General features: G+C 50.5%; 1 protein-coding gene across 2 annotated transcripts in view; it reads left to right on the top strand.

Moving 5' to 3' along the window:
- The window catches only part of BSN (bassoon presynaptic cytomatrix protein), a 95,321-nt gene that overhangs the window by 42,177 nt on the left and 38,786 nt on the right, over positions 1 to 14,358 (top strand). For both annotated transcript variants that reach the window (XM_043590397.1, XM_043590398.1), the window contains exon 2: positions 12,442 to 12,850. In XM_043590397.1, the coding sequence (XP_043446332.1) occupies positions 12,442 to 12,850 (409 nt within the window). The remainder of the gene's footprint in view (positions 1 to 12,441; positions 12,851 to 14,358) is intronic.

Genomic DNA, 14,358 nt, shown 5'->3' on the forward strand with positions numbered 1-14,358 from the left:
GCACAACACTATCCCCTTGGTAAAAGGCTGTAGTAGTAGAATTTGCAGGAGCTAGAAGCTGGGAAAAGCTGGCTCAGCTTTATGTAATGACTTCTGACTCCTGATTAGAGCTTCCTAGCCTTAGGAGTACTCCCCCTGAGCCAGAAAACTGGGGCACTTCACATCTCAAAATTGTTCCCATGCAGGGTCCTAATGCAGGTAGGTGTCTATAAGCCTGGAGCTGGGTGGGGGGCAGGAGCCTCAGTGGCTTTGGCTGGATCAGAACTCCTAGGCCACATTTGGGAGCCATGGCACTTCCAGAAGACAGGGTCAGTAAATGTGAACAGAGGACCAGCACTGGGGCTGATGCTTTTGAGAAGGCTGTGGAGAAAGGACTAAGAATTTGCCTGTGTGGCCATGTGTCCCCTCAGGAAGCTGAGCCAGGTAGGGGAGTCCATGGGGGTGTCCGACTGGCCTGGAGGCACTCTTGAAGAGGGCTGGAAAAGCCAGGAAGTTCCTTAAAGTGCAAATGCTGTGCGTAATGTAAGGCTTGGTGTAGGGGTGTACTGTGATTTGCCCAGACAAGTGTCAGGGTCCTGGGCTCAGTCTTTATGGTGCTCAAAGGGACGGGCCTAAGGTTGGTCCCCTTTTTTCTTCTGGTGTCCCAGGTAGGGTCCCTGGGAAAGCCTGGGAGGTGATGAGGAGAGTCCTTCAAGGAGCTGCTGACCTGGGGCTTAGCTCTGGGTGGGGACTCTGGTCTGGCCTCTCCCTGTCTCCTCTTCCTTTCTCTGGCCCTTTGAGCTCCCAGCATGGGCCCCCACCTCCCCTGGTTCTGTCAGGAGTCTCCTGTTGATGAGCTCTTACCCAGGTCTGTGAAATATGTGGGAAAAAAGGCATCAGGGCACTGAAAACAGTAACACTTCTCTCCTACTGATTTCTAGCTCAAGAAGCCAGCTCCTTTATGTACTGTAGTAAAACCCAACCTTTGGATCTCTTCCTCTTGGAATTTGTGATAATTGGCTAAACCAGATCTTTGTAAACTGTGAATGATGTAAATATGACTGATTAATTCACCTAAAAGAAGTTGCTTGTTTCAAGCCTTAGCAGGGTCATTTCCTACAAACCTTGCCCAATTACAAATTATTTTTCATCAATTGATTAAAAGAGCCTGTGGAACCTCTGTGTCCTTTGGCAAACACATTAGATTCTGGGCACCCCTGCCCTCATAGAGGGCTCAGTCTGAACTGAAAGACAGATAGTAAACGGTGCCTTGCAGGGGGGTGGCCTTGGGACTGGGCTTGGGGGCACATGTATAGGGAGGGAGGCCCAGGATGCTCCACATCTAAAGCTGGGTTTGAATGGCACTGAGGAGGTGTTCAGTTGTGCCTCTGGAAAGCCTGTGGGCATGGACACAGGAAAGCTGCTGCTAGCTTGTCAAGAGCTCCCAGGCCTCAGGCACTTGTACTGGGGGCATGTGCGTGACAGGCCGGTGTGATAGGCTTGGGCCTGCTGGTCCCAGGCCAGGTTAGTCATTGAGGAATTTGGTTCCTAGGAGCTTCTGAAATCAAACAAAAATGCTCATGAATGTGTACTTTTTTTTCTTCTTAGGGATGAAATCTAAGGTTTTGTTTTATTTTAATTTTTTTATTTTTTAAAGATTTCATTTTTAGGTATTATACTCAATGTGGGATTTGAACTCACAACCCTAAGATTTAGAGTTGCATGCATGCTTTACTGACTGAGCCAGCCAGGCACGCCCTAAATCTAAGGTTTTAAATTCGATTTATAAAGGGGCCCATGCTTTAGAAAAGTTAGAACTTGCACAGTGGAAAGCCAGAGAAAAATGGTAGTTTTCGGTTGTAAAATGTCTTCTAGTCAAATATGATGAATTAAAAGAATCTCCTGTTCATTCTCCTTATTGAACTAACGAAAAACTATTGCACTGCAGAGGAAAGTGTTAATATACCTATAAGGGGAGCTAGCTGATCAGGCTGGCCCAGAACTCACCACAATAAGAGTTGATACTAGAAAGCAGAGGGGCTGGACCTGCAAAGTCTTCAGGGAAAGAAAGCATAAACCTAGAATTTTTAAATTTTTTAAATCTTTTTTATTTTAGAGGGAGCACAAGTGGGGGAGAGGGGCAGAGAGAGAGAGAGAATCTCCACACTGAACGTGGAGCCCGACACGGGGCTTGATCTCAAGACTGTGAGATCATGACCTGAGCTAAAATCAAGAGCCAGACGCTTAACTGACTAAGCCATCCAGGTGCCCCTAAACCTAGAATTTTATATCCAGACAAACTGTTGTTCAAGTTTAATGACTACAAAGATACTTTTAGATATTGAAGAGCTAGAGAATGTGGTTCCTATGAGCCCTTTTTTTTTTAAATTTTTTTTTCAACGTTTATTTATTTTTGGGACAGAGAGAGACAGAGCATGAACGGGGGAGGGGCAGAGAGAGAGGGAGACACAGAATCGGAAACAGTTATGAGCCCTTTTTAAATGAATGAATGAACAAAAATTTCTAGAGAGAAACTCCTTAAGAATGATGAAGGTATGATGAAAGGACTAGTAACCCCTCAATAGAGTCCTTAGAGCAGGAGGATGGTGTCTGCCACCATGTGCCTCAGGCAAGCCATCAGCCACACAATGCCCCCTGCCACAAGCACCATGGTACAAGAGACATTCCCAGTTACACCAAGCTTCTGGCATTCGCTGCCCTAGCCGACTGATGCCTACATACAGCTGCCGTGGCTCTGGGAAAGCCATGGGATGGAGGTGAAAATGGGGCTGCAGGGAAGGTCATAGGTAAACACCACATGTATTCTCTGGTCTCTTTCTTGCAGGGATGGATTTGTCCTGAGCTGGGTCCGGCCCAGCTCTCAGTGAGACACTCCAGGATGTTGGGTGTCACTTTAGGCAGCTCTAAGGGTCTGGTTTTGTTTTACATCACGGATGACAGTTCTACGGCCCTACTCCCAGGTTCATGACAGACCTTACTAAGTGATGGCAACAGTCTTTCCCACAGATCTTTCCCAAGCCCAGTGCTCTATGCAGTCACTATCACGTAACAGGGTTAGAGGAAAGTTACCCTTATTTCCCATCCTTGTTCTGGATTCTGGAGATGGGCTGGATCTAAAGGGAACCAAGACCAAATGGGATTGTTCTGAGAGATGCTCAGAACATGTGGGCCCCAGGGCTGGGGAATGGGGTCCCCAGGGCCTGCTTTCCTCACAGTTGTGGACCAGCCCCCACCTTGCTGCCAGTGCTGGTGGTCTCTCCTCTCATGCTGGCAGCTCCCCTGGCCCATGCTGGATGGCAGCAGCTTGCACTCCTACTGGTCCCTCTCGTCACCCTCTCTGCCATCCTGACCCACCTGGCGAATCATCCCAAACTCTCCCTCAGCAGCAGCAAAGCAGTCACAGCTCACTGCCTTAAACATGTTCTCTGCTGGCCCAGATGGACTGGCCTGGCACCAGCTGAAGCTTGTTGTTTGGTCCCAGGAAGAGTTCCAACTGCTAGATGTTCCTAAGTGGAAATGATGAGTGGAGGTGGTGGGGATCTTCACATGGGTTTGTCTGCTCAGGGGTGTGAGTACGTGTATGCCCAAGTGCACAAGTATATACTTGCTGCGGGGGCTGTCACCAGGATGGCAAGGTGCTTTGTCCTCACTTGTAGGAGAGGAGCTAATTCTCTGGGGTCTCTTGGGTCTTGGAACCTTACCTTCATAGTGGGGCAGGAGCTTCAAGGGGCTGGAAGTTAGGAGGGGAGGATGTCGGCCTCTTGGGGAGCTCTGCGTGTAGCATGACACCCTACCACCACCACCCAGGAACCCTGTGGGTGGTACCTTCCCTCCCCAGCCAGCAGGGCATCCCCTGGCTTCAAGAGAGCAACTCAGAGGCTCTGAGCCTGTGGTCTAGGTTTCCTGTCCCATGAAAGGCTCTGAGTGCTGTAGCTGAGTGTTATGGAGACCCTCACCTCTGTGCTGTTGGTCTCAGCAGAGCAAATTCTTTTTGGTTGATAGGTGGTCAGGAAGGGGCCTTCCTGACACTGACCTAAGTCCACCTTCAATGGGGCAGGTCTGGGGGCAGGAGAGAATCTGGTCTGGGCCACCAACAGACTCCTTTTAAGATTGGGAGATTAAGAATTTCCTTAGCGGGGGGGGGGGGGGGGCGCCTGGGTGGCTCAGTCAGTTCAGTGTCCAAGTCTTGATTTCGTCTCAGGTGGTGATCCCAGGGTCGTGGGATCGAGCCCCGTGTCGGGTTCTGTGCTGAGCATGGAGCCAGCTTGGTATTCTATCTCTCTCCCTCCGCCCCTCTCCCCCACTTGTGCTCTCTCTCTCTCTCTCTCAAATTAAAAAAAAATAATAAAAATAAAAGAATTTCCTCAGCAGAGCCTCCAAACTGGGGCACACGTGCCAAGAAGGGGAGGGAGATGAGGCAGCCAACTAAAGCTGTGAAAACATTTATATCCTATCTCATCCTTTCAAACTTTTCCATTTGGAGAGGTGTGTTTTATCAGTAATATATGTGTACGTAATCGGTGGATAAGTATTCATATGTTGGGGGTATGCAAACATACTTTATTGATAGGGATGCATGATCAGAAAGGCATGCATCTGGGTAGGTCAAGAAGCTTTTTTTGTGTGTGGAAACTGGAATGTTTTTTCTAAAGTCAAACTTTCTGTGTTCTCCCATCCATTCGTGAGAGAATTGCTCCAGAACCCACGACCTGATCGTGCTTCCCAAGATTCTGCAACCCTGAGGCGCCTAGCTGGCTCAGTCAGCAGTGCTTACAACTCTTGATCTGGGTCGGGGTTGTGAGTTCAAGCCCCACGTTGGGTGTGGAGATTACTTAAAAAAAAAATACACAGAAAAACCCAAACCAAGGTTCTGCAACCCTTGCTTCTCTGCCTGAATCCACAGGTACCAGTGGGTGGCCCAGTGGCCCTTCCTGGCATGGGCCTGAAAGGAGAGGATCCTCCCACAGCATCTGCCCAGTCATAATTGCCTATTACAGAAAGGTCAGCCATGAATTTATCAAAACCTTGTTTGAAGCTGTGGGACCTCTTCCGGCTGCTCTGACTTAAGAAAAACAGTTTCCCTAAGTTCAATCCCCTCCTGGTGAACAAAGACAGTCATTTATTGGTGTGAAGTATTTCTTTTTTAAATATTCAACTGGAGGCGGTGGGGGGCATGCTCTAGAATGCTGCCATGTGGAACCCAGCCTGGTTTTCCCTCTGGAGCCCGCACTGTCTCCCTGCCTCCCTGCTTCTCCTTCTGTTAGTCTGCTTCAGCCTGAGCAGGTCCTCTCTGAGCACAGCTGCCGCAGTGGCTCTAGGCTCCTCCCCACTGTGGACCTGGGCAGCCACATCTCTCCCTGTTGGCCCTGACCTTACGGATGTACCTGGTGGCTGGGGCATCTTTGGTCAGTGGAGCTTGTTGGCTTCATGCCTTTCCTGGGATATCTGACAGCGGCGAGCCCAGGTCTGACCAGCACAGTCTGGATCATTTCTCCCAGTGGTGGTCATGGTATGGGACAGGAGGCTACTGGGGTACTGAGGAGTGCCGAGGGGGATGCCAACTGAATTGGCTCTGTGCCCCTCCCCAACAGCACCCATGTGGCCAGGGGGGTGGTCCTTCCAGCCCTGCTAAACAGCTTCAAGACTTGTTTCTGATCAGTCAATAGCCTTTAGTGCTGAAAGGGAGGAAAGCTGGTAGAAATCCAGCTATTTTTACCCCCTCTACCTTTCTTGGCTATCTTTTAAAAATATGTGTCCCTGGATAAGCCATTTTTAGTCTTCCCTGCTTGGCTTCCAGCCACTCCTTCATATCTCTGCTCTCTCCCTCCTTCTCACCTACTTGTCCTCCTGTGTCTCCTCTGCTTTATGGCAGTGTCCTTCTTCCCTCCTTGCTCACCTGTGCTTATCCCAACCCTCACCAAGCAAGAGCAGTCCCTGGGGCTTTTGGGAGGACCATTGGCCTCATGGAGCCTCACTGCTGATGGTCCAGATCCATGAAACCAGGTCTTCTGTGGGGCTGAGCTGTGTCCTACCTGTGGACGTTTCCCTCCCCCTTTCCTTCCTCTCTCCCTTCTCTACCCAGTGGAGACCTTTATTAAGGAGGGCCGCCTGAAGAGGCCCAGGGCTACCCCAGCCATCCTGGTCTCTATGAGACTTGCATCCAGGGATGTGTCACAGATGGAGCTCCTGCATCTCCTGCAAGAGACGGGTGGGTCCTGTGTTGAGCGGGATGGGGAGCCAGCCCTTCTCAGGTCGGTCTGGGTGGGAGAGGGCCTGGGCAGTCACAGGGTGCGGCCCTCATTGGCATAGACTTTTCTTCTGTGGCTTCTCCAGTGTTGCAGCCTTCAGGCACAGAGATTCTTCACAGCAGGTTGTTGAATGCTCCTCCTCTGGGAGCTTCTCAAACCCTGGGAGGAGGTTGCGTCTTTTTGTTCTTTCTCTGACTTCTCCGTTTCTGGCATCTCTTCTGCTCCCATAAATGTTGGTGCTCCCCACAAATCTTTCCTAGACCACTGCTCCCGTGTGATCTCTGAGGCTTGCCTGTGAATCGAACCCTTAACTCTCCCCAATAGAAATATCTAGACTTTTCTGAATTGAATCCAAGCCCCGACCCATCTCCTGATACCTCTTGTACCTACCTCCCCACCTCAACAAAACCAGATCCAACTTCATGATTTTGCCATTTTATTCCCCATTCTCTGCTCACCGACTGGCTTCTGTCCCTGGACCCCCAGTCTCAATCAAAAGGACCATTCCTCCTCAGACCTCAAGCCAGAATACCTCTGCTGAAACTTCCCTCCTTCTCACCCCATGGACTGTCTCTTGGGCTATTGCCGATTTTTCACTGTTTCCCTGCCTCTACTGTCTCCTTGACACACAGCCAGAGCACTCTCTTGTTTGAAAACCTTAGAGGCCCTATTATTCCCCTGGCCTTTCCCTTTTTAGCTCTAAGCTTGCCCATAGTTCAGGAAGTTCAGACCACAGGATTGCTAGGAGCTGTTCTAGGTGCAGGGGATAGCACTGCTGTGCCTGCCCCCAACAGCCACCCAGCCTGAGCATGCTCTCTCATGTCTCTGAGCCTTTTCATGTGCTCTCACCTCTGCCTACCTTGCCCTTTCACCTCAAGGAGAAGCCTCATCAGACTTCTGTCCCTTCCCTGGACCGTGTGGAGGCATGTCTGCGGTGATTTGTTTGCACATCCGTCTCCCCTCTAGACTGTAGGCTCCCAGAGGACTGGATCCCTGTCTGATTCACTTTTTAAAAAATGTATTTCAATTAAATATTGAATAGGTATTTCTAAAGAATGTAAGAGTACTTATAAAATATGTATAAGATGTAAAGGATACAATACAATACAATGAACACCTGTAGACCCACCTTCCATTGTCAGAGACATAGTTTGTTCATACCGTCAATACCTATCACGGGGCCTGGAACTATTCCGGGGTCAGCAGGTGTTTGTGAATGACTACATGCCTGAATGAATGAATGAATGAATGAATGAATGTTAGTTTTCTCTGTGAGTCTCTCAGCGTTGCTGGGCAAACTCCATGTGAAGTGGTCCCAACTGAATCGTGTTGCTGCCTGAGGTCAGTCCCACCCTGTGAGCTCAGTGAACCACTTACACATCTTTCCATTTACTTTGCATATGTTTATTGAGGGCTTGCTCAGTACCAAGAGTGGTGGGAGGACTGGGCTGCAGTGGGGAGCAAAACGTCAGAGACCTTCTCCTAGGGAGCTTCCACTTAACCAGCTCTTCAGAAGAGAAAAAAATAATCCAAAGAGCCCAAAGTGCAGTGCTGCTTACCTGTCCACAGCCTCACTGCGCTCCCGAGAGTGACAATGTGCGACAGTGGTTAAGGGCAGGGACTGCAGGCCTTGATACAAGTCATGATGGCTTTGCAAGTTATATAACTCCTATGTGTAGCAGTTTCCTTGTCTGTAAAATGGGCAAAATGGGTCCTGTCCTGTGGATTTGCTATGAGGCATAAAGGAGTTAATATGTGATAGGTGCCTGGCACACAGTGGGGCTCACAGTAAGGCTCAGTTGGCATCACCACCACCATGGTGAGCAGAGTATTCTGTATGGTGGGACTGGGGGTGCAACCAATAACCAAAGAGGACTCCACTATCATATCTGCAGCTCTCTCCAGCATGAGCTCAGATCCAGGGAAGGGCCGAGTGCCATGCTAGTCACGTGCCATGCCTTGTTTCCTCAGCTCTAACACACTTTTGGGCCACATTTGCTTTTCTGAGTCATGATGTGCCCACAGCCAATCTATTCTGGAAACACCAGTCGTGTGTCCAGTGTGTGCTAGGCACTGTGCTGGGCTCCGGGATGCAGCTATGGAGGTAGCACACAGAGGCCCTGCCCACAGAGCTGACGGTCTAATGCGGGGATCACAGAGGATACACAAAAGCAATACATATGATGAGTTGGAAGGTACTCAATGCCATGGAGAACAAAGAGGCAGGAGGGACAGAAGCTACATTTTATTTTTTTAAGTTTATTTATTTATTTGTTAGCAATCTGTACACCCAACGTGGGGCTCGAACTCATGCCCAGAGAGCAAAAGTCACATGTTCTTCCAACTAGCCAGGTGTCCCAGAAGCTTCATTTTAAATAGATCAGGGAGAGTGTCCCTGAAAGGATGCCACCAGCGCAAAGACTTGAGGGAGTGCAAATGCCTGCAGATGTGAATGCCCAGAGGAGAGTGGCCTGGCCTAAGGGAAGTAGAAGGAGGGAGGGAGAGAATAGTAGGGGATGGGGCCAGGGGGAAAGGGGCTGTATCTCGTGGGCTTGCAGGGGCCATTGTAAAGCCTTTGGATTTTCTTCTGGGAGGGAAAAGAAGTGTTGGAGGGTTTAGACAGAGGAGGGAAGTGGCTAATTTATGTATGTAGAGGAGTATCCTGGCTGCCATGCAGAGAAGACCACAGAGGGGTGAGTGAAAGCAGCCTGGCTTGTGCAGAACTGAAAAAAAGAGGGGACGGTGGGGAGAGAGGAGGCAGTGGGAGTGGCCAGACTCTGAAGCCAACAAGATTTACTGATGATTGACGTGGATGGGAGAAGAAGGGGTCAGAGATGGCGCCAATGGGAGGCTGGGAAACGCACATATAGGGGAAGATAAGAGCTCAGCTTGGACACTTCAGGTTTGGGATGCCTATGCATATGACATCTCAGTCAAGATGCAGAGTCTGCAGTTAGACCAGTGACAGGTTCAGGGAAGAGGACTGGGCCAGAGACACATATTTGGTAGTTGTCACTGGGAAGTGGGATTTCAAGCCTTGAGTCTGGGTGGGCTTTGAGACCCAGGATCGTGTGTACTCAGAGAAGACCAGGTTCCTCCAGTGTAAGGAGCGGGGTTCTGGGAATGGGAGAGAGTTTAAACAGGTGTGGCCAGGAGGGAGGAGGAAACCTGGGAGAAGGAGGTGTTCCAGAAGGCAAGTGGAAAACTTATCTCAGGAAGGAGGGAGCACTCAGCAGTATCCTGTGGTGCTGCTGAAGTGAGATGAGAGATTGAGAAGGGATTGTTGGATTGATAATGTGGAGGCCGTTGGTGACTATGACCATAGTGGTTTCTGTAGAAGGGTGTGCAAAGGCCAGGTTGGACTGGGTTGAGAGGAAGGGAGGGGAGGAGCAGAGAAATGGGGCAGTAGCTAAAGGGGAAAGTGGGTCAAAGTTATTTAATTAATTAATTAATTAATTAATTAATTTTGCGGATGGGAGAAGCATGTTTGCATGGTTATTGAAATCATCCAATAGAGAGGGGAAATGGTTGATGAAGGAGAGGAGGTGGTTTGTGAAGGTAAGAAGTGGGCTTTGGGAACAGGAGACTGGCAAATATTGGGGGACAGACGTCGAGCGGCTGTGGATGTGCAAATTCTCCTCTAGTAGCTCCCACTTTCTTGGTGAGATGGCATGCAGGTTGTCAGTGATAGTTAAGAGAGGGAGAGACATACTGGAGGCTTGAAGATCATGGAGAAGGGGTGAGGAATCATCCAGGAGGATGGAAAAGAGAAGGGATCGCGGACAAGCAGCTCGATTGCCAGGTGTCTCCTACAGCCACCGTGTTGGTGCATGCACACGCATCAGGCCCAGGTGCAGGGAGCCCTTGCAGGACAGACTTTGCTGGGCCACAGAAGGCATTGTTTGCTTAGTCATTGTCACTCTGGCTGAGCTGAAAGTTAACTTGAATCTGGATCTCTGTCACACAAATTTTGTCCCCAGAAAGACTACATGGTGATACAACATTGAATTAAAATGCAACTGTGTACACAGAAGATTGCCTGTCACAGACCAGGCAACTCACAGACAGTAGAGATGGCTACATTCCTCAGAAAAAAACTTCAGACCTTACACAGCCTGGGAAAGGGACTGCAGCCCCTCCCTCCACATGGTATAAAGGGCTCTCAGTAGCTTCTGATTAGCTTTCGGGGGCTCCTTTTTTTTTTTTTTTTTTTTCCCTTTTAATTTTAATTCCAGTATAGTTAACATACAGTCAGGTGCTGCTTTTAAATTCCAGCCCCAAATCATTCAAATAAAAAATGAAATTATAAATTAACCAAGTGGGAATCTTTCTTTACCATGCCTAGAAATTAGTCTGCTGGAAGGCCGTGGAGCCTAGGTTCCAAGTGTGGCCCAGAGTTGCTGTGGCCACTACATACTGGGCCTCACAGCTGGTGGCAAGATGGCCCAGGGGGGCTAGACTCTCAGGTTCTGGAGATCCTATTGAAGACGAAAGTGGCAGGTCCGTGAGATGGGATGGATGAGTGGGTATATGCTGTTGTTGGTTGATGAAAGAAATGTTTGATAGACATGTAATAGTGTTTCTTTTTTCTGGAAGAGTCTTTATTAGACCGAAGGTGTGGCTCTCCCCCCACTATTCCTCAGAAGGGAGGAAGAATTGCAGACAGTCTTGGAGGAGGCCTCCCCAGGTGGGCTCCTCGCCCCCTCCCCCCCCCCCCCCCGTCTGAAATGGCTTGTTTTAAGACATCCTACCAGTTGGCCCCTGAATCTTTTTTGCAAGCAGATGGCTTTCATCTAGGGGCAGCAAACTCAGAATCCCCTCCTGTCAGTCAGTCAGATCCTAGGAGGACACAGGGCACTAGGGCAGATGGCGCCAGGGTGGCCTCCCTGCAGGCAGTTGTGGTCCAGCCTCCACAGTGGCGCTCAGCCAGTCTGTCCTGTCTCCTGGGTGCCAGTATCCACCCAGATGAATACACACTGGAACAAGGATAGAATTTCAGGGAAGCCATATAAAACATTGCCTTTGGCTTTTTGTGCTCATCTTCTTTCAAATTGGAAAAGGAAAATGGGGAAAAGGAAAATAAGGAAATTGAGTTTAGCTTAACTTTCTACCTTACTGAACTACTCAACTCTGCGGGCTTCCCTGCAGCTGCACCAGGTCAGAATGGAGATGGGGGTCAGGTACATTGGATTTCTCCTCAGTGGTTCCTCAAGGGCTGGATCCTAGGACCGCAACCCCACCCAGCCTGGTACTAGTGGAAGAGTAACACTTCACCCATCTCTATGGACTTGGTCTAGCATCAGGCCTGCTGGTGAGCTGCCAGAAAGTAGGTTCCTTTGTCACTGCTGGAGATGGCATTAACTAGGTAGGCATTGGGATGCCTCCCCCACCCATCTCCAACTGTCTGGGGTCAGCCTTTGAAGGGAACAAACCAGAACAGACCTGCCAGGGCAATAGCTCTGAACTTGTGCTGTATGTTGGGATCACCTGGGGAGGGAAAAATACTAATACCAGGGTCCTGCCCCCACAGATTCTTTTTTATTTATCTTTTATTTTTGAGAGACAGAGAAAGACAAAGTGTGAGCGGGGGAGAGGCAGAACGAGAGGGAGACACAGAATCCAAAGCAGGCTCCAGGCTCTGAGCTGTCAGCACAGAGCTGATGCAGGGCTCGAACCCACAAACTGCGAGATCATGACCTGAGCCGAAATTGGATGCTCAACCCAGCACCTCAGGTGCCCCTGCCCCCACAGATTCTGATGTAATTTGTCTGGGGTATAATCTGAGATTTAGAAATTTAAAAATAACTCCAGGTGTTTCTAACATATAGGTTTAGAGCCTTGGTTCTTAAAGTGTGGTCTGCAGACCACAGTATAGGTATCACCTTAGAGATTCTTAAAAATGCAAACCTCACACTAGACTTGCTGAATCTGAATCTGTACTTCATCAGGATGTAAGAGGGGAACTCAAGATTCTACCACATGACCTGGTGCTCAGGGTTCAAATGGGAGACGCTTGTCAGCGCTCAGCACGGGACACAATCAGCACTCAGCAAATGGTAGCTGTGATGATGCCACTGGGCAGGAAGAGGAGAGCGGAATGGGGCTCGGCAGGGTCACCGAGCTTGATAGAGCCTCCTGCAGGCTGCTTCTCTGAGAAGTGTCTCTAACATAGTGATTTTCAATGTCATTTCAGCGTTTCCAGGAGACTGGACCCCAAGGAGCCCCCGGGTAGCCAGAGAGCAGCTTCCCCAACCCCGAAGCAGGCTTCTGCTACTGCTCCCGGCCGCGAGAGCCCCCGGGAGACGAGGGCACAGGGCCCAGCAGGCCAGGATGCTGATGGCCCGCGCAGGACACTGCAGGTAGACAGCAGGACGCAGAGATCAGGGCGGTCGCCCTCTGTGTCACCGGACAGAGGCAGCACCCCCACATCACCCTACTCCGTCCCCCAGATCGCCCCCCTTCCCAGCAGCACGCTGTGTCCCATATGTAAGACCTCGGACCTCACGTCGACCCCCAGCCAGCCAAACTTCAACACCTGCACCCAGTGTCACAACAAGGTCTGCAACCAGTGTGGGTTCAACCCCAACCCTCACCTCACCCAGGTAACCACTTTCTGCGCCGGCTTCCCCCACCTACCTTCCCATGCCTCCCTCGGTTCCCTTCCCCTCTTTAACCAACTCTCTTTTCCTGGTTGTTTCCCTGAGCCACCAGCATTTGTGTCTTCCTGGCTCAAGATGTGGTAGCAGAGAACAGGCCTGGCCGCAGATCTCCTGAGGGATTCCTGCACCTCCTGAAAGCTTGGGCAGAGTCCCAGAGTAGAAGATGCTTTTGTAGCTGGTGTGAGTTTGACCCAGAAAAATGGCCTTAGAGAGGGCCAAAGACAGGCTTCTGGGCAACTTTTCTCAATGGATACTCATTTGGAGAGGACTATAAATAGCCACAGGCTGGAGGGGAGGCAGATTTCCCTGGCTCTAGGCCAGCCTCTTTCCCTGACAGTGGGCACTGGAGGGGGATGCTGGTGAGGGAAGCAAGGTTTTAGGAGAGGCAGGAAACAGCCTTCCAGTTGGGCTCTGGGAAGCTTCTCCTCTGGACTTTCATTCCAGTTAGCTGGGCCTGAGATGGCAGAAAAGCTAGCCATCCCCATAGAAACCACCTCAGGGTAGAGACCCAGGCTGGGAGCCAAGCATTCACAATGGGTGATGGTGTCCTACACTCACTGAGCAGTTACTGAAGGGCCATTTCCACGAGATTGGCCTCCTTTGTGCCCCGGGTCCACAGCCCTATCCTGGCTTTGTTCAGGATGCTTTGAGTTGCTGTGGGATGCTCAGCCAAAACCCTGAAGGCTCTTTTTGGGGACCTGGAGGCTGGGTGCCCCAGTGTACTAGTGGAACTGGGGCCATGCCTCTGAAATGAACTGAGTGGGCTTGCCAGTTTCCTCCCTCTCCTCTGGGGTAACCCATAGAAGTCTCTAGTTCCTCCTCCAGGGCTCTGCCCTGGGGCAGGATGGAGCATGGCCGGGCTATAGGCACAGGCATGGCCGCCTCTGGGATTATCAGCAGCAGGAGCCATTTGGACCTCGTGGGTGGGGAGATGAGTGAGAATAATTGTTCACAGGTCGGGGTCTATTTGTGACATGAGGTGCTGTGGGTGTGGGATGTGTGGTTTGCGAGAGGTAAGTGTGAGATTCCAAGGAAGGAGCTGCCGTTGTGGGGAGATGACTCAGTACGTTTGGAGTTGCTCCTGGAGTGTGGGGGCTTCCTTGAGGAGGCGTGCACACTCGTGATTATTACATCTGTGATTAGAAACAGGCCCATCCCTGAGCTGATCAGTTAGGTAAGTGTTTGCTCTTCAGTACTTAGAACAGTGTGATCCACACCAAAGAAACTCACCTGTGTGTTTGTGCCAGCACAAACCAGAAGCCAGAAGCCCTGGCCCCCCAGGAGTAAGGTTTGACAGGCAGGGGTGAGACGCTGCGGTGGCCCCTGTGTGGTGTTGCCCCTCTGGGTTTTAGCCTCCCTGAGATGCTCACTTGAGCTATAGGACCTGAAGGGCAGAGGTCAAGGGAGAGCCACATATGGGGCACTGGTTTCCTGGTGGGCACCCAGCCCTT

This window comes from Prionailurus bengalensis, chromosome A2, assembly GCF_016509475.1.
Source record: "Prionailurus bengalensis isolate Pbe53 chromosome A2, Fcat_Pben_1.1_paternal_pri, whole genome shotgun sequence".
In the NCBI taxonomy this organism is placed as follows: Eukaryota; Metazoa; Chordata; class Mammalia; order Carnivora; family Felidae; genus Prionailurus; species Prionailurus bengalensis.